The sequence below is a fragment of the Rana temporaria genome, chromosome 1, assembly GCF_905171775.1.
Source record: "Rana temporaria chromosome 1, aRanTem1.1, whole genome shotgun sequence".
In the NCBI taxonomy this organism is placed as follows: Eukaryota; Metazoa; Chordata; class Amphibia; order Anura; family Ranidae; genus Rana; species Rana temporaria.
Genome location: NC_053489.1, coordinates 97,233,683 through 97,254,411, shown reverse-complemented (window position 1 = coordinate 97,254,411; position 20,729 = coordinate 97,233,683). Strand labels below are relative to the sequence as shown.

General features: G+C 47.5%; 1 protein-coding gene across 1 annotated transcript in view; it reads right to left on the bottom strand.

The window, feature by feature from the left end:
- Positions 1 to 15,457, bottom strand: part of WDR41 (WD repeat domain 41) — a 77,215-nt gene extending 61,758 nt beyond the window's left edge. Inside the window, exons 1-2 of the mRNA XM_040340878.1 lie at positions 15,259 to 15,457; positions 12,299 to 12,414 (exon numbers count right to left, since the gene is read on the bottom strand). Of these exons, the coding sequence (XP_040196812.1) occupies positions 12,299 to 12,414; positions 15,259 to 15,306 (164 nt within the window). The 5' untranslated portion in view covers positions 15,307 to 15,457. The remainder of the gene's footprint in view (positions 1 to 12,298; positions 12,415 to 15,258) is intronic.
- Between the last annotated feature and the right edge of the window lie 5,272 nt (positions 15,458 to 20,729).

Here is a 20,729-nt window from a genome sequence, read left to right as displayed (position 1 = left end):
GAACATAAAAATAATACACAAAATGTATAAAATTGTACAAGACACCACATACACATAATTTGCAATTTTATTCTATAGTGAAAGATGGAATAATGCTGGAAGTATGTAGGAGTCTTGGCAGAAACTCAACTTCTGATTTTTATTGTTACCTTTTGAGGATATGAATAATCTGACCCTCAATATATTTCTATAGCGTTAGAGAACCGAATACATATGCCATAGCTGCGCTGTGCACTAGATACAACACTATGACAATTTCACTCCAGGAGTGAGAACATTTATGAAATTTGTTTTTGGTCAAACATGGCAACTTTTACTTCCGTTAGCTAGACAGGTTTGTTCTGTGCACCCCTCTGATCCTGGCTTTACTTTATTACCAAAAGCTTAAGGCCCCTTTCACACTGGGGCAGGAGGGGCGGTGGCGGTATAGCGGCGCTATACCGTCGGAATTGCCACGGGAATCGGCCGCTAGCGGTGTGCTATTAACCCCTGTTAGCTGCCGATAAAGGGTTAATACCGTCCAAAATGCGCCTCTGCAGAGGCGCATTGCGGGCGGTATTACTGCGGTTTCCCATTGTTTTAAATGGGAAGGAGCGGTGAAGGAGCGGTATACATACATATATATTTTTTTCTCTCCTGCCAGCGCATCGCCTCAGTGTGAAAGCCCTCGGGCAGGAGTTTTTCAGGCGGCATAGCAGCGCTATTTTTAGCGCTGTACCACCTGAAAAACTCCTCAGTGTGAAAGGGGTCTTAGTGTTCCTGATTTTGAGCAAAGCTTAAAGGGGTTGTAAAGGAAACATTTTTTTCCCCTAAATAGCTTCCTTTACCTTAGTGCAGTCCTCCTTCACTTACCTCATCCTTCCATTTTGCTTTTAAATGTCCTTATTTCTTCTGAGAAATCCTCACTTCCTGTTCTTCTGTCTGTAACTCGCCACTGTAATGCGAGGCTTTCTTCCTGGTGTGGAGAAAGCCTCTTGAGGGGGGAGGGGGCGAGCAGGCAAGTCAGGACACTCTCTACTTTGCAGATAGAGAAAGGAGCTGTGTGTTAGTGGGCGTCCTGACACTCCTGCTCCCCCCTCCCCCTTAAGAGGCTTTCTCCACACCAGGGAGAAAGCCTTGCATTACGGTGTGTAGTTGCAGACAGAAGAACAGGAAGTGAGGATTTCTCAGAAGAAATAAGGACATTTAAAAGCAAATTCGAAGGATGAGGTAAGTGAAGGAGGACTGCACCAAGGTAAAGGAAGCTATTTAGGGAAAACATTTTTTTCCTTTACAACCCCTTTAGAAGAAGCATAGCCCAGAAGTTTAACTTTTTCGCCTTCTCCCCAACTCCTCTTCAACTTTTGGCACTTGTTGCCTAGACAATGAAAGCGGAATTTATCCCCTCTCCTCCTCTTTACCCACAGCCTTTGGCTGCATTTACACCTCAGCATTTTCTGCTCATAAAATGCTTGTAAAACGCACAAAAAACGCCCAACAAGCAAAATCACATGCATTTCAATGGCACCTGTTTACATCTGAGCGTTTTGTCCCCTAAAGCCAAACATCTGAAAAACGCCCTGATCTCTCAAAAAAAACAGAAGCCTCTTTGGGGCAGATTACAGGTGGTTTTTTACCTTTTACATTGGTGACCTGAACAAAAAAATTGCGGCAAAATTGTGGTAAAAAACGCCCAACTTTGAAACACTCCTTGGCGCGCCGCGTCACTGGATGTGATTGACAGCACCGGCCAATGGCTGCGCTGCTCTCAATCCATCCGCTCTAGCAAATCAGAGGCCAGGCTGAGCGGCGAAGAGGATATGGGGACCGCGCGGGACTTTCGAGGGCTCAGGTAAGTATAACGGGGGCTCGGGGGGGGCGGCAGCAGCAGATGTTTTTTCACCTTAATGCAAAGATTGCATTAAGGTGAAAAAACATTTTCCTTTACAACTCCTTTAAGGACCCACTCACGTATATATACGTCATTTTTTTAAAGATGGATATCTTGATAACGGCAGCAGCCGCTGCCACAACTGAGATGTCCATCTTTCCTGTGAGCGGTCCTTTAACGATAACGCTGGTCTTCGCAGTGGATTCGCCACAAGATCACCATTATCAGCGGCGGCAGGGGGACCTCCACCGCTTACCGGAGCCGTCGGCAGCGGCGGAGGCGATCGGGTCCTGTCTCCTGCTCGGAAGGGATACGAGTGAGGGCAAGATGGCCCCCAGCCGTCTCCATAGCAGGGCGGAAGCGACGTCAAAACATCACTTCCGCCCCTGCTTCTTAAAGGGGTGGTTCCCCTAAAAATAAACTTTTAACATTGCATTTCCCACATAAATGACAATTAGAATCGGCTGGTTTTATTTAAAAAAAAACGTCCGTAAGTACCGTTTGCTGTAGGCGTTCTCACCGCCACTTACGGGTACGATGGTGGGGCTGGGCGTTCCTAATTGATGGACAGGCATCCGACCGACGCATACACCTACAGCAAACGGTACTTACGGACGTTTTTTTTTTATAAAACCAGCCGATTCTAATTGTCATTAATGTGGGAAATGCAATGTTAAAAGTTTATTTTTAGGGGAACCACCCCTTTAAAGTCATATTTTCTTGTTGTCATTTTTTCAAATTACAATTTTTTTTTATTTTTTTTTGCATTTTAGTCTAAATATGAGATCTGAAGTGTTTTTGACCCCAGATCTCATATTTAAGAGGACCTGTCATGCTTTTTTCTATTACAAGAGATTTTTACATTCCTTGTAATAGGAATAAAAGTGCCCCCTATTTTTTTTGTAAAAATTTATAAAATAAATAAAAAAAACAAAAATAATATTTTTTAAAGCGTCCCGTCCCGACGAGCTCGCGCGCAGAAGCGAACGCATACGTGAGTAGCGCCCGCATATGAAAACGGTGTTCAAACCACACAAGTGAGGTATCACCGCGATCGTTTGAGCGAGTGCAAAAAATGTTAGCCCTAGACCTCCTCTGTAACTTATAAGATGCAACATATAGAATTTTTTAAATGTCGCCTAAGGGTAAAAGTTTGACACCATTCCACGAACGGGCGCAATTTTTAAGCGTGACATGTTGGGTATCATTTTACTCGGCATAACATTATCTTTCACAATATATAACAAAAATTGGGCTAACTTTACTGTTGTCCTATTTTTTAATTAAAAAAAGTGAATTTTTTCCAAAAAAAGTGTGCTTGTAAGACCGCTGCGCAAATACGGTGTGATAAAAAGTATTGCAATGACCGCCATTTTATTCTCTAGGGTGTTAGAAAAAAAATATATATAATGTTTGGGGGTTTTAAGAAATTTTCTAGCAAAAAAAAAATGTTTTAGTCTTGTAAATGCCAAATCTGAAAAACAGCCAAGGTCCTTAAGCGGTTAAGCTAGTGCATTGTTGGTTCACTTACCTTTTCCTTCGATTTACCTTCTCAATGTTTGTTTTCTTAGTCTGAATTTCTCACTTCCGGTTCCTCCTCAGTAAGCTGTTCTGTAAGCTGTTCTGGCTGACTAACCACCGCTCGGATGATGGGGTCAATCTTACTGAGGAGAAACAGGAAGTGAGAAATTCAGACAAAGAAAAAAAAAACATTTAGAAGGGAAATCGAAGGAAAAAGGTAAGTGAACCAACAATGCACTCACTTAAAGGAACCTATTTATAAAATAAAAAAAAAAAAAGTATATATATATATATATATATATATATATATATATATATATAGCAGGTTACCAATCATTAAATGTGATGGCTGCATTAGGTTTCTTTTTTTTTAGTAGTTTTACCTTTATTTTTCACCTACTGATTGTGCCAATAACACAGTTCCCTTTATGGTGTAGCTCCAGTCTATGGAGAAGCAATGGAGACACCTTTAGATAGCAGCATTGTCAGTGTGGGGTGAGGGTAGTTTTAGGCCCCAATCCCACTTGCAAATGAAGCCATTAACAATTAGATGCAGTAGACCCAGTGGGAGTTTTCAGCGATTAGCCGCAGGCAGAACCCCCACTGAAAGCAATGGGAAGTCGACAACTCCCGCAGATATTTGTGGGCACTCACATATAATTGCTTAAGCATTAAATACCTGCGAATGATCGGCCCAGTAGTTGGTGTTCAAATGGCTGTATAAGGCCTAGGATGCATTGGAAAAAAGAGATTTTTAATACAGCTTACCTGTAAAATCTTTTTCTTGGAGTACATCACGGGACACAGAGCGGCATTCATTACTATATGGGTTATATGGAGTACCTTCAGGTGTAGACACTGGCAATCTCAAACAGGAAATGCCCCTCCCTATATAACCCCCTCCCATAGGAGGAGTACCTCAGTTTTGTAGCAAGCAGTATGCCTCCCAAAATGGTCCTCAAAAAAGAGGGGTGGGAGCTCTGTGTCCCGTGATGTACTCCAAGAAAAAGATTTTACAGGTAAGCTGTATTAAAAATCTCTTTTTCTTTATCGTACATCACGGGACACAGAGCGGCATTCATTACTATATGGGATGTCCCAAAGCAATGCTTACAATGAGGGGAGGGAGAACATCTCCAAGACAAAAGGATTTAATTTAGAGATATACTCAAATCATAATAAATCCAACTTAGTTGAGAAAAATAATTTTTAAATTTTAAATTTAACTCAAAAAAGAGGAGCCCCCGGAATCCGAGGGTCTCAAACTGCAGCCTGCAGCACTGCCTGCCCGAAGGCAGTATCAGTATTCCTTCTTACGTCCAACTTGTAGAATTTTGTAAACGTGTGGACAGAAGACCAGGTTGCCGCCTTGCAAACTTGAGCCATAGAGATCTGGTGGTGTGCTGCCCAGGAGGCGCCCATGGCTCTAGTAGAATGAGCCTTTAATGATACTGGAGGAGGCAACCCTTTCAAGCCGTAGGCCTGAGTGATTAATTGCTTAATCCACCTAGAAATGGTGGACTTTGCAGCTGCCTGCCCCTTCTTGGGCCCATCCGGTAGAATGAACAGCACATCTGTTTTCCGGATCTTCTTTGTAGCTTTAAGATAGGCCTTCATGGCCCTGACGATATCCAAGGTATGCAGCAACCCTTCCTTTCTGGAAGTAGGTTTAGGGAAGAAGGATGGTAATACCAAATCCTGGTTCAAATGAAAACTGGATATGACCTTCGGTAGGAAGGAAGGATGAGGGCGGAGAACGACCCTGTCCTTATGAAAAACAAGATATGGTTCCTTACAGGATAAGGCCGCCAGCTCCGAAACTCTTCTTGCGGAAACTATGGCAACCAAAAATACTAACTTCCTTGTCAGTAGAACCAAAGGAATATCAGCCAACGGCTCAAACGGTTGTTTCTGTAAACTTGACAGAACAAGATTTAAATCCCACGGACAAAGCGGGGATTTAACTGGAGGTCTAATACGTAAGACCCCTTGAAGGAAGGTCTTAACCAGCGAGTGGGTGGCCAGCGGCCGCTGAAACCACACTGACAGAGCAGAAATCTGTCCTTTGATTGTGCTTAATGCCAATCCTTTATCCACTCCTAGCTGGAGAAAACTTAATACTCTATCGATGGTAAATTTGCGAGAAAGCCATCGCTTGGACTCACACCAGCCTACATAGGCCTTCCAGACCCTGTAATAAATCACCCTAGAGACCGGTTTCCTGGCTCTGATTAGGGTAGAGATTACTTTCTGAGACAGACCTCTACCCCTGAGAATCAGGGATTCAGCTTCCAGGCCGTCAAATTTAGATGCCGTAAGGCAGGGTGGAGGATCGGACCTTGCGATAGCAGGTCTGGCCGTAGAGGAAGAGTCCAAGGGTCTCCCACTACCATCCTTAAGATTAGTGAGTACCATGCCCTTCTGGGCCATGCTGGAGCTACCAGGATGACTGGTATGTGCTCCACCCGGATCCTGCGCAGCAGGCGGGGTAGTAACTGGAGCGGGGGAAACGCATAAAGAAGTTTGAACTGATGCCAAGGGCAAACCAACGCATCGGTTCCGCAGGCCATCGGATCCCTTGAGCGGGATATGAACCTGTCTAGTTTCTTGTTGAGTCTCGATGCCATGATATCCACGTCCGGCACTCCCCATCTTTGGCAGAGTGCTTGAAAGACTTGTGGATGCAGAGACCATTCCCCCGGCCATAGAGTCTGGCGGCTTAAGAAGTCCGCCTGAAAGTTGTCCACTCCTGGAATGAATATTGCCGATATGCAGGGCACATGAGCCTCTGCCCATAGGAGAATCAAGCTCACCTCTCTCTGAGCGGCTTGACTCCTGGTTCCCCCTTGGTGATTTATGTATGCCACGGCCGTGGCATTGTCTGATTGAATTCTCACCGGGAACCCCTGCAATTTTGACGTCCAAGCCCTGAGGGCTAGTCGAGCAGCTCTGAGCTCCAAGATGTTGATGGGCAACTGCTTCTCTGGCTTTGCCCAAGTACCTTGGCGAGTGCAACCATCCAAAATTGCTCCCCAGCCCGTCAGGCTGGCGTCTGTGGTCACTATCTTCCAAGCCACTGGGCTGAAAGACTTCCCTTTCAGTAGATTCTGAGGGTCTAACCACCAACACAGACTTTGTCGGACTCTTGATGAGAGCGGCAACGGGATATCCAAGGCCTGTGGCCTTCTGCTCCATGCTGACAGGATGGCTGCCTGTAGGATGCGAGTGTGGCTCTGGGCGTATGGTACCGCCTCGAATGTGGCCACCATCTTGCCTAGTAACCTCATACATAGGCGAATAGTCGGTTCTTTCTTGCTTAGAACCAGTAGGATTAATTCCTTGATGGCTTTTACCTTCCTCAGAGGTAGGAACACTCCTTGTTGTTCTGTGTCTAATCTCATGCCGAGATATTCCAACTGCCTTGTGGGCTGGAAAGCTGACTTTTCTCGATTTAGGACCCAGCCGAACCTCTCGAGGTATTGGACCGTGAGGGCCACTGCTCGCTCCAAGCCGGGAGACGAGTGGTCTATGACTAGGAGGTCGTCCAGGTATGCTAGGATCGTGACCCCTTGGATCCTTAGCTTGGCTAGGATCGGAGCTAGGACCTTCGTGAACACCCGGGGGGCCGTAGCCAACCCGAAGGGAAGCGCCACGAATTGGAAGTGACGCGAAGCCACCATGAAGCGTAGATATCTTTGATGTGGCTGATAAATTGGAACATGAAGGTAGGCATCCTTTATGTCTATGGACGCCATGAAGTCGTCCTTCTGGAGTGTGGCAGCTGCTGACCGCACGGATTCCATCCGAAATGAGCGGATCTTTAGATATGCATTTACCATCTTTAGGTCCAAAATTGGCCTGACATCTCCATTGGGGATGATGAATAGGTTGGAGTAGAAACCCAGCCCCTGTTCCAGGCTGGCCGGAATCCGAGGCGGATCGTTTGGAATCCTCGACTCCTGGAAATGAGGAGGAGGAAACCTTAGGAAATCTAATTTGTAGCCTGTGGCCACGGAAGACCGTACCCACTCGTCGGGAATGCTGGCTTCCCAAATCTCTGAAAAGAGTCGCAGCCTTCCCCCCACCTTCGTGGGTGGGGGCGCCCCTTCATAAGGTTGGCTTGGGGGCTGGTTTTGCTGGTTTGCGAAACCACTGCCTTTTGCCTCTAACAGCCTGTCCTTGTGATTTGCTGTTGAAGCCGAAGTTTGCTTTTGCAGGAGGCCGTCGATACTGCTTGGCATTAGAGGGCCCCTGCCCAGGGGAATACTGTCGTTTAAACGCAGGCCCCTGAACCTTCTTCTTAGTTGGCAAGAGAGTACTCTTGCCGTTTGAAATGGTCTGAATGTATTTATCTAGGTCTTCTCCGAAGAGTCGTCCTCCATGGAAGGGGAACCCTACCAGGAGCTTCTTGCATGGGGGCTCAGCCTCCCAGCTTTTTAACCATAAGAGTCTTCTCATATGGATAAGGGATAACGATAAACGTGACGCTTGCTGGATAGAATCCTTGATTGCGTCTACCGTAAAACATATGGCCTTAGGGACATCCGAAAATTCTTCTGCCTGCTGGGCAGGAATAAGTTTAAGCATCTGCTTAAATTGATCCGATAATGCTTGAGCGACCCCAATCGCAGCCACAGCTGGCTGTACTACTGCCCCTGCAGTAGTGAAGGAGTTCTTAAGTAGTGCTTCCAAGCGCTTATCAACTGGATCCTTGAACACCTGTATGTTTTCTACAGGGCATGTTAACGATTTGTTAACACATGAGATGGCTGCGTCCACTGCAGGAGTAGCCCATCTTTTGGAAAATTTTTCTTCCATAGGATATAGGACAGAGAACTTCTTAGGTGGTAAGAAGATCTTATCTGGCTTGTTCCAATCTTGGAACAAAACTCCCTCTAATAGAGGATGGATCGGAAACACAGCATTGCTTTGAGGCGCCCTCAGTGAACCCAAAGCTGAAACCGTCGATACCTGGAGATCTGGTACTGGCAAGTTGAATGCCCTATGGACCAAGTCCGACAATCCTTGAATCCACCAGCTCTCCCTCAGGGAGACTGCCCCAACCTCCTCTGTATCCGGATCTTCGATCCCTGAACCTACTTGGTCCTTGTCCAAGAGGTCGTCCAATTCCCCTGAGGAAAGGACCTCCTCTTCTGAGGGTCCGCGCTCGGGCGACGGAGATCTATTCCGCTTACTGCCCCGCATAGCTGCGGCTATCATTTTACCCATGCTTTTCTGCATCTCTTTTAAAGAGGTGAGTAATACCTCCTCCGTGACCATCTTAGGGTTGGACTGACCCGCGTCAGCTCCAGCCCCAGATCCCGATGGCCCCAAGGCTCCCTGTGGGGAAAGCAGCGGCATAGCATTGTCCGAGACCTCAGACTCTCTGGGGGAATCCCCACCTCTTGTACCCTTGTTTTTTGATGCCATGGTACAATACCGAGGTACACCTGCTACTTATTGGTACCTGGGACTTATAAATAGTTAAATGCCCAAACACCTGTTTGGGGGATAAAAAATGCTTCCTCTCCCCTAGATGACACTTCTCTTTTTTTTTTTTTTTTTTTTTTCAAAAAAAAAATCTTTTTTTTTTTTTTTTTTTTTTCAAATCTAGGAAAGAAAAAACATTCTGTCCCCCTGAGTAGTATTGCAAGAAAAACTATGAGATGGAAAAGAAACAGCCTATTCCTAGGCTTGAAAACAGTCTTCTGAAGACTGCAATATTCTTTCTGGCCACTGTGTGTCCTCGGCGCCCCGTGCTTGCCGTTCTGGTCTTTCCTCCTCAGTTCCAAAGTATTGAATGAGCTATATGGAACAAACAAGGAAGGGCCGCCCCTTCCTTAAGCCACTGACCCGCCCTTCCCCCCCAGCAATCTCAAACAGGAAATGCCCCTCCCGACAGGGGGGGGGTGGGGTTGGGAGGAAGGGACCTCTCTGCTCCAGCAAACTGCAGCCATGAGGAGGTCAGCGTTTTGCCTGCTTTGCAGGCCGTGAGGAGGAAGACTGAATGGAGCATCGCCTGGAGGCTTGCAGGTAAGCACAGCTCTCTGACACACACATATATTTTTATATAACACAGGCCCCACTCAATGCTTTTCCAACACTACAAGGGAGGTCACATCTTATGGGGAATAATACATATAGAGCCATCCTATCTTTATGATATGTGACTAGTTTGCCAGATGCAGTGCATAACTTTAGGCATGTCCCCTGTGACCCCCCAGAAAAAACCTGCTAAGAACCAAGTTCCGCAAGTTTTCCCCTCACTTACCTGCTCCATGCCGCAGGACTTTGCCAAGCAAGAGGCCCAATCTTCCCCCATCCCGGTGGGGATGTCTAGACCTTCAGGCCCTGGGTTCCTATGAAGGATCCACTGTCCTGGGCCCATATAGCACTCTGGCAACAGAAACATTAGGCACCCAAAGGTTTCTAAGTTCTGGGCCCAGGGTCCAGCTCTCTAAAAAGAAAAGCATTATGGGCTATACCCCAAGGGTTTGGGGTCCGGTTACTGACCACTTTAGCGCTGAGGCTTTTTTGGACAGAACCGGTTAGCTCACCTAATCCCAAGGATGTGGAGGCAAGCTAAACCATGACTAACACCTAAGACACTGGCGGAAAAACTGAGGTACTCCTCCTATGGGAGGGGGTTATATAGGGAGGGGCATTTCCTGTTTGAGATTGCCAGTGTCTACACCTGAAGGTACTCCATATAACCCATATAGTAATGAATGCCGCTCTGTGTCCCGTGATGTACGATAAAGAAATTTAGATGAACTTGACCAACATGAAAGTGGTTGTAAACTCTGTTACACCACTTGTACCTACAGGTAAGCCTATAATAATGTAAATATTTACTATGTACGCTTTTGCTGATGTCATCGGCGCATGCACACTGAAGAAACGGCCTGCCGGTGCACATTGCGTCTCCAGCCAATCACAGCGAAGGAGCACTAGAACCTGCAAACACAGAAGTAACTCCGGTGAAAGATGTCAGCTGTGTACTTTGTGTGCCGGTGATCTGCCGTGCTGGTTCCAGCTATCGTGGAAGTTCCAGCACATGCGCAAACTGCTGTGCTGAGATGGTTCCAGCTATCGGGAAAGTTCCTTCAAGGACTGCGCAGGTGCAAACTTGCTGACGGAAATCTCCGAACGGCGGCCGGCATCCAGGGCGACGTGGATTTCGAGGTAAGTGGCCAGTCGGCCTCACGTCCTCGCTCGCTCGGCCTCCTGGCTCTTTTTTTAACATCCTCCAATCCACGGGGATGTTAAAGAATGAGCCTGGATGCCGGGCGAGGTTCGGAGATTTCCGTCGGGAAGTTTGCGCCTGCGCAGTCAGTGAAGGAACTTCCCCGTTAGGGGAACATTGAGGACAAGTCACCGGCGCCGATTCAGGGCACCATTCTAAGGTAAGAATTTCATAATGAGCTTGTATGCGATGCATACAAGCTCATTATGCCTTTGTTTACAACCTCTCCTGAGCGATTTAACGTGACACGTAGTAACCAACATTTAAAAAACGTTTGTTTTGCCGCGTTTACATGCCGTGTTTGCGTTTAGAAGCCTTTTTTTAAATAGCCAAAAACGCCTGTAAACAAAACGAGAGCTACCGTGTTTAGCGGCATTTAGCGCTTGAAATGCCACAAAACTCAGCTTCAGAACCCATTTTTTTGCATTCCAAAAAAGCCTCTCAACTCAACTGCCTAGAAACGACTATAAACGACCCTGTGTACATGTACTGATAAGATAACAGAGGAGAGAACAGGGGCAGCTGAAAAAAGATGCCCAACTGCTCCTAAACATCCGTTTACCAGCAGCAGTGTACATGAGGCCTTAAATGAATCTGAAAAAAACAGACTTGCTGGATAGATCACCAGACAAAAATAAAGCCATTGTGATTGAATAAACTATATGGTTTTATGTCATTAGTGTGCAACCTCCTCGTCTGTATTAGTTGTGGGATATTGAGACAAGCTCTCTGGGGTCAGCGCCATGCACATCAAGGGACCAGAAGATCACACACACACACACACACACACAAGGCTTGGAGTGGCACTGTCCAGTTTAGTCTACAATACAGGCAGCCTTCATATTATCAGGCAGATGCAGGTGTCTCAATTGTGTGTACATCAGGGGTTGACAAATTTGCTTGGAATCTAGGAGCCAGCTAAAAAAGTTAAAAGCCAGAAAACGCGCCCCGTCCCAACGAGCTTGCGCGTAGAAGCGAACACATACGTGAGCAGCGCTCGCATATGTAAATGGTGTTCAAACCACACATGTGAGGTATCGCCGTGATTAGTAGAGCGAGAGCAATAATTCTAACCCTAGACCTCCACTGTAACTCAAAACATGCAACCTGTAGATTTTTTTTCTTTTGCCCCCCTTCCAAGCCAAGTCGCCAGGACCCTATTTCTAGTCGCCATGGCGACCGGGATTTGTCGAACCCTGGTGTACATCCCTACAGAATAAGCACACACAGCTCAATAGAAGGCCAGTAGGAAAGGACTATGGGAAAGTTGTTAATTATGCCTGTGCCGTGTCCTCTATTTCTGCGTCCTGCGTCAGCAAAGACATTCAAACCAAGTTTTAATCCGATTGGTGGGTGTGAGAAACTTCTTGATACTGGCATATATTATTATCAGGCAGGTATCCTCAGCAAAATAGGTGTTCCATCGGCAACAGCACGAGCATTCCAGGACTACGAAATTACAGCCAACAGGGAGGAATGCAGACTGGTGCAGATGAGGAACATCTGGATGAAAAGCTAACCTTCACTTTGTGAAAAAATCAACCTTCTCAGGCTAAAATACCTTCCTTGTATGAATCTCATCTTTGACAGGTGTGTACCTAGAATTCTGCTGCCTTTATAAACAGCAAAGTGACAAACCGACCTTCTTAAGTATTACCTACCTGTTGTCATCCACTTGCACAAGGAAACGCACTATATCATGGTGACCTTTTAATGCTGTAAGCTCGGTGTATGGATTTTGGATCTGTTCTTCTCCAATGTTCAACACTGTGGTCTTCTACAATTAAATACAAAGAAAATAAAAAATGTAAATTGTAAAAGGAATATAGGGGAAGTCAATGGGAACACATTTTCTGGTGAAAACTGACATTTCATTCAGTTCTATTGGCCGCAGTGCAGTGTGATGTGGTGGATTGTGTTGCTGTACACTGCACTGAAAAAAAAGTACTGTGTATTCCTGGAAATACTTATGCTAATCAGCCCACAGTGATCCCTACTTCAGTACATAAACATCGATAGAGACATCTGTGCTCTGACACTCACAATAGAGCAAATCCTTCTGGACCACAAGTGAATTGTGCTCAGGGCCACCTCTTCTAAGCTTAAAGTAGAATTATAGTAACTGGCAGCAGGAGCTGGAATATGTTACACCCTAAATATGGGTGGAATATGCAACGTTTTCCAAAATGAACCGGCCAAAGGGGGTGAAACACATCCAGGACAGTTTAAAAGTTCCAATGTGGGTGCCCCCTTAGGCCCCTTTCACACAGGGCCGATCAGCAATGAACCGCCCCGCGAACCTCCGCTTGCTCAGCGGGGAATCGCTCCGTTGATCCCCGTTGAGCCGGCGGATGACAGGGCGGTCCCCACACACTGTGCAGGGACCGCCCTATCTTTTCTCCGCTCTCCCCTATGGGGGGGGATCGGATGAACACGGACCGTCTGTCCGTGTTCACCCGATCCAATCCGCTAGACGGATAGAAAAGTAGGTTTTTCCTCCGTCACACTTTGGCGGATGAGAGCGGGTCGGATGTCAGCGGGCATGTCACAGCTGACATCCGCGGCTCCATAGAGGAGCACGGAGCGCCCGTTCAGGTCCGCCTAAAAGACTGGCAGGCGGACCTGAACGGGCCGCCCGTGTGAAAGAGCCCTTAAAGTGATACTAATGTCTTGCTTTTTTTTTTCTTTAAAAATAACACACACATGTAATACCTGCTCTGTGTAATGGTTTTTCACAGAGCAGCCCAGATCCTCCTCTTCTCGGGTCCCTCTTTGGTGCTCCTGGCCCCTCCTTCCAGTCGAGTGCCCACACAGCAAGCAGCTTGCTAAGGGGGCACTAGAGCCGAATCTCCCTGTGTCTATTCAGACAGGGAGTCGCGGTTCTGCCCCACCCCCTCTCTCTTCTGATTGGCCAACTGACCTTGATTGACAGCAGAGGGAGCAAATGGCACATCTGCTGTGTCTCAGCCAATCAGGAAGGAGAGTCTTGGACGGCCGAGACACTCGTGGACATCGCTGGATAGAGATGGGGCGGCGAGGAGGGTTGCTGCACACAGAAGGCGGTTTATCTTAATGCATAGAATTCATTAGGTTAAAAAAAAAAATCTTCTGCCTTTACAATCACATGAAATAAAAAAAGTGCAAGTTCAGAGTGCGGCAAGAAGTGAGCTCGGAGGATGCCCAAACTCCTCTCCAGTTAGGAGTTCAGATGGGTTTTGACACAAGTCTGAATCTCCCTGAGTAAGGTTGAGCTCAGGCGTGTTCGCAAGTCCATGTGCTGTCACCCGCAAGGAAGCTGACCCTCTGCAGTGCTAATCACAGGTAGTGAGACATTGCCGATCTCTGCAGCTGCGGAGTGTCAGCTTCCTGGCGGGTGACGGCACATGGACTTGCGAACACGCCTGAGCTTATTCTTATTCCTGAGCTATCTGGCAGGGAAGCTGTCACAGCCGACAGCCAATCAAAGGTGGAGAAGGCATTCCCTGTCCCAAACATATACACGCCCCTTGCCTATTTGTGTCTGTGGGGTGGGGTATGCCTCTGCTTTCTCTGATTTGCCAGCAGGATAGTTCAGGTGGGTATGCACTGGTGTCTGAACATGCCTGAGCTTGTCCCTTTGCAATGGAGCAGCACAGTGGGCACAATTCACTAAGCGATATTTTACCGCATCCGAGTATGTGATTAAAAAAAAAAAATGCACAACACTGAGGGGGGAAAAAAAAAAAAAAAAAGTGCAATTCACAGAAAGTCTTATTAAAAGAGAAGTACGTTTTTATTTTTTTACCGAATCATACTTACCTAAGTGGATGCAGCATCTGTCCCCCGGTGCCTCTGCACTGAGAACCGAGCGATCGACCGCCCATGTCTCGGTTTTCATAGCTCCCCGAGAGGAGAGCTGCTGCCTGTCAATCAGCAGCTCTGCTCCTCCACACTCACTGAGCTGTGGAGGGGCGGGGAGTGGCCGTCTCAGGCTATCAGCGACTCGGTCAGAGGCTGAGACAGGTATCAGTCCAGGCACCTGGCGGATCCAGACTTTATTGTCGGAATGACGTGGTGCCTGGACTGATTTCTGTGATGTCAGCAGGTTTGCGCTAAATACAAGCAATAGTAATTTGACGTTTTCGTTGTCGCATGCGCCAAGTGGTCACATCACCATTATAATGCATGCGATAACCTTTAGTGAATAGTACCCAGCGTTCTTGTGGTTTTGGTGCGAGTTTTCTGCCATAGACTTCTATTATGTCCCACAGTTTTGGGCTCTTTCTGAAAATGCACCAAAATAGCAGAAATAATAGAAGTCTATGGCAAAGCACAGCTAACCCACTTGTAATCAGCGAGAAGACTATGCTGCAGAAAAAACACCCCAGATCAGAGCTTACACAGGAGAGGAAGTTGGGCTTCCATCACTTCCTGTGTATTATAAACAATCGCCATGTACACCAAACAGGAAGTCCTATACCATACACAGGATTCATCACACACAAATACACTTCGTAGTGTGGGGAATACATCTCTCCAATGTGGTCGCATTGTACAGGACCTCTGCTGGGATCTGTAGTTCCTCAGTGGCCTGAAGGCTGTGCAGAGATGACGGTGCTATTCTGGGACTTGTGGTCCTTACCTCCGCACCGACCTGCGGTTCTTTCCCGCCCAAGAGCCATCGGAACATGGCTGTCACTGCTGTGTCCGGGCTGACCAAACAACACGACCAGCCATACACTCTGTGCGATAATATACAGCAGGCCTGACCGCAGCACACAGGCCTGGATCAACTGAGGATGTTCCCTAGCAACCAGACACGGCGTTCTACGGCGAGCCGGAGGGACCAAACCCCGTGCTGGCGGCTGATCCGCGGAGGAGGCGGGGCATGAGCTGTCACTGCTACTCGGAGTCATTCATACCTGGAATAAAGATGCAGTAAAAACAAAAAGGCCATTGATTGATCTGCAATTTTACTGCCCCGACTGCCTGCCTGCAAAGTAACATTGCAGCAACTGAGGCATGTTCACATTGCTGCGATCTTCGGCTTGTCATGTTTGGCAAATGCACCCATTGAAGTCAATGGGAATGTGCTGTAACCGCGTGTGACAACCACTTGCAATGCAAAATCGCCCTTGAGATCAGAAAAAAAAAGATCTCAGGAGGTGACGGTATCAGCTGCAAGCCGTTAAATTTACCCATAACAGCCTGGTAAAAAATAATGTTCTTTAGCAAGTAACATGCATTATACATTTAAGAATTACGCTACCAAAACTAGTGTGTGATGTAAATTGCCTCCAGCATTGCTCCTGCTTCTGCTTACTGGAGGCTGCCATTTTGCTGAAGCCCAGAGCCCCTGATCAGCAGTAAATCATAAAGCGGAATTAAACCCATCAATTTACCGGTTAAAAAAAAACTGTTACAGTGTTGGAATGCCGGAATGGCTAACTGACACATTTTCTTGTGTCCTTAACCAAACTGGCAAACCATCAAATGGCTGCTGTCATTACTGATCACATGTGCAGTACCATGGCAGTTGCAGATCAAACAGAAGCAGCTTCCTTGGCTGTAAAGCATAGGAGGGTTTAAATGGCAGCTTATTGGAGAGTGCCATTCTGCTGAAGCAGGCCCCCTCAAATACTCATGGTCTTCCCAGCAGGGGGCAGCATGGGTTCTGAGAGGGAGTTTATCGGCGTCCTTTCAGAACTACACTCCCCTTGCACCCGCCATAGCGCATCGGGCTCGCTTTGTGATCGCTGTGTCCTTTGGACACAACTGATCACAGTTTGGGGTAAAGAGCCAATTACAGCGGCCCTTTACCATGTGATCAGCTGTGTCCTATCACAGCTGATCACAATGTAAACACACTTGACAGTTATTGGCAATGGCATTCCTTTCCTCATACGCTGTGACAATGTGAGGAGAGGAGAAACAGTAAACTGCAAGTCTGATAGGGGACATCTACACCAATAATCAGGGCACTGATCATCCGTGTCCTGATCATCAATGCAGCCCCAACAGTGCCCATCAGTACTGCTTATCAGTGCCCATCAGTTCCACCTATTAGTGCCACATCTGTGCAGCCTCATCAGTGCTCATCAGTGCAGCCTCCTCAGTGCACATCAGTGAAGGAGAAAAATTACTTGTTTGCAAAAATGCATAACAGAAGCTAAGAAAGGTTTTTTCCCCCCAAAATGTTCTATAATTTTTTGTTTGTTTAGCAAAAAAATAAAAAACCCAGCAGTGATTAAATACCAACAAAAGAAAGCTCTATTTGTGTGTAAAAAATGATAAAAATTTCATATGAGTACAGTGTTGCATGCAGTGGTGGCTGGTGCTCAAAATTTTTGGGGAGGCGCAAACAAACGAAAAAAAAACAATACAATTGCAGCCTCACTGTGCTCATCAAACGCAGCTACTGTGCCCATCAAACGCAGCTACTGTGCCCATCAAATGCGGCCACTGTGCCCATCAAATGCAGCCACTGTGCCCATCAAACACAGCCACTGTGCCCATCAAATGCAGCCACTGTGTAAATCAATTGTCACCACTGTGCCATGCCATCAATTTTCACCACTGTGCCATGCCATCAATTGTTGCCACTGTGCCATCATTTGTCGCCACTGCGCCATGCCATCAAATGCAGACACTGTGCCATGCCATCAAACGCAGCCACTGTGCCATCAATTGTCGCCACTGTGCCCATCATGCCAAACGCAGCCACTGTGCCATCAATTGTTACCACTGTGCCATCAATTGTCACCACGTGCCCATCAATTGTCACCACTGTACCCATAAAAAGGCGCCACTGTGCCCATAAATTAGCGCCACTGTGCCCTGTTAAATGCTGCCACTGTGTCCTGTAAAATGCCCCCTCCCCCCCCCGGAACTTACCTTTCTGGGGTCACCCATCCTGCTTCCACCATCCCTCGATGTCTTCTCCCGCCCTCGATGATGCTTCAGCCAATCAGGTTACTGGTAACCAGAACCGGTGAACCTGATTGTCTGAGACGCCTGTCAGTGTTAGCCAGGGAACGCACCCCCCGTGCATCCCTGGATAAGTATTTGGAAGACGATTACAGCCTGAGGGCTGTAATCGGAAAGCCTATCAGAGCCGCTAGCTCTGATAGGCACTTCCAAAGCCAACCAGCTGCCGTTATTCAGATGGCCCGGCGCTCACCAGGGGGCCCACCATCTGAATAGTGGGCGGCAGCGACAATACATGGATTCATGCAATGCATGAATCCATGTATTGTATTCTGTGGCGGTGCAGGAGAGAGAGGGGGCGGCGCTCCTGCGCCCTCTATGGACGCACCGCCACTGGTTGCATGACCACGCAAGTGTCATTCAAAGTGTGACAGCGCTAAAAGCTGAAAATTGGCCTGGGCATATAAGGAAAATGTTTTAAATTTACTTACACCCTCAAATTCAAGCACTTCTCATAGGCGACAGTAAAGTCTTTGGGTTTTCTCACAAGATTCTGGGAAAATTGAGAAACCCAAATCCCACAGTGCTAGAGTCTCATTGGGTGACATTTCAGATTTTCACCTTTCCAAAGATTCTGGAGTGAGGCCCAGTGTATTGGAGGGGTAACATGATAAACAGATTTAGCATTTTCATTCAACATTCACGTTAACTCAGGTTTGGTGTATTTTGTAATCTGTGGCCCGCTTGTCTTGCCATGGCCTAACTTCCCAAGAAAATCTCAGGGCCAGCTAAAAGTTGGACCATCGGGTCTTACTCTGTGCTATAGAAAATGCAGACAGTGGCTCCGGTGTAAGGCTAGGTTCACATAAGTATTGTAAGACCGCACACACCAGTGGATCTGCACGTTCTCATGCATTGTGTGAAAATCCGTGCAAGAAACCCTTAAAGGGGTTGTAAAGGTAAAACATTTTTTTCCTAAATAGCTTCCTTTACCTTAGTGCAGTCCTCCTTCATTTACCTCGTCCTTCCATTTTGCATTTAAATGTCCTTATTTCTTCTGAGAAATCCTCACTTCCTGTTCTTCTGTCTGTAACTCCACACAGTAATGCGAGGCTTTCTCCCTGGTGTGGAGTGTCGTGCTCGCCCCCTCCCTTGGACTACAGGAGAGTCAGGACGCTCTGTACGTTGCAGATAGAGAAAGGAGCTGTGTGTTAGTGGGTGTCCTGACTCTCCTGTAGCCCAAGGGAGGGGGCGAGCACAACACTCCACACCAGGGAGAAAGCCTTGCATTACTGTGTGGAGTTGCAGACAGAAGAACAGGAAGTGAGCATTTCTCAGAAGAAATAAGGACATTTAAAAGCAAAATGGAAGGATGAGGTAAGTGAAGGAGGACTGCACTAAGGTAAAGGAAGCTATTTGGGGAAAAATTGTACCTTTACAACCCCTTTAACCCTTTTGTAGGTGTAGCACCCTCTAGTGTGCTAGAATAGATTGTGTTTTTGTTAGTGTAGGTCAGGTGTCTGCAACCCGCGGCTCCGGAGCCGCATGCGGCTCTTTTGAACCTTTGCCGCGGCTCCGGGGCACCTTTTGAGGGTAACGAGTAATCTACCTTATTACTCTTACCCTCGTGGGCATGCACTCTTATCTGATATATTGTACAGTATTGCATTTGCTGGGCATGTGGAGGTGGAATCTTATCCGATATTGACAATATCAGATAAGATTCCACCTCCACGTGCCCAGCAAATGCAATACTGTACAATATAAATTTATATCAGATAAGATTCCACCTCCACATGCCCAGCAAATGCAATACTGTACAATATCATATATTGTACAGTATTGCATTTGCTGGGCATGTGGAGGTGGAATCTTATCCGATATTGTACAGTATTGCATTTGCTGGGCATGTGGAGGTGGAATCTTAACTGATATAATTTATATTGTACAGTATTGTTATATTTGTTTTAAATGTCGCAATGGTTTTGCGGCTCCCAGTTTTTTTTTTTCCCTTCGGAAACGGGTCCAAGTGGCTCTTTAAGTCTTAAAGGTTGCAGACCCCTGGTGTAGGTAAATGTGTTCAGGCTTGGCTAGCAGCCAAGCCTGTGGGCCAGATTCATGTACAATGGTGCAGATTTGCACCGGCGTGGTGCATCATTTTTAGACTACACCGGTCCAGCGCGGAGCGGCAGTTAGGTGATTCAAGAAACTTTTTTTGTCTACGATGCCCCAGCGGGGCGGATTTTAGACGGCGTAAGGCGGGGTAAGGCCAAATGGGAGTCACCCTATGCTAATGAAGTGCCGACCGTGGCGCTAGGGTCACGCCGGGGCGCATCTTAGACCGCACATGTTCAGTGACATCCAGGGGTAAATGCCCCAATCTGCACATGCTCAGAACTGCGCCCTGGCGTGACCCCTGAGCTACGCCGGCCCACTACCAACGCCCAGGGGCGTACCAATAGCGGTGCGGGGGGGGCGGACCGCCCCAGGTACCACACATTGGGGGGTGTCAGTGGCCGAGTTACTTCGCTATATGGGGTGCGCTCCGCACCCGAGTCGGGTCACACTGTCCAATCACCCTAAGGGCATCCCTGCTGGCTCTGGCTGCTCCATTTTACTTTAGGTGTTTTTTAGAACACCCCCATCGCCGCGGCCGCAATGGACTAGTCCAGATCGTCCACTCATTCATTGACTGAATTCCCTCCTGATAGCTCCGCCTCCACCCACCACTGCGGTATCAGCCTGTGTCTGTCATCTCTCTCCGCTGGGGCGGCTCAGCTGCTGCTATCACACACAGAGACACAGGCAGGATCAGGGATCTAATCCGGACCTCCCAAGTTACTCCCTAGCAGAGGCAGAGTCTGAGAGCCTGAGGCACAACAGTGGTGGGGGGGGGGGTTGTAAGAAGAAGAGCCTGGAGGAGTGTGTGTGTGTGTGTCTGCTTTGCCACCATGTGCTGACCTGATTTGAGGGGGGGGGGGGGGGATTGCTGTGTCCACCACCCCCTGCCATGTGTACTAGCACTGTATGTAGCTGACCTGATTTGGGGGGGGGGGGATTGCTGTGTCCACCACCCCCTGCCATGTGTACTAGCACTGTATGTAGCTGACCTGATTTGGGGGGGGGGGTGACTACTGTTTCTGCCACCCCCTGCCATGTGTACTAGCACTGTATGTAGCTGACCTG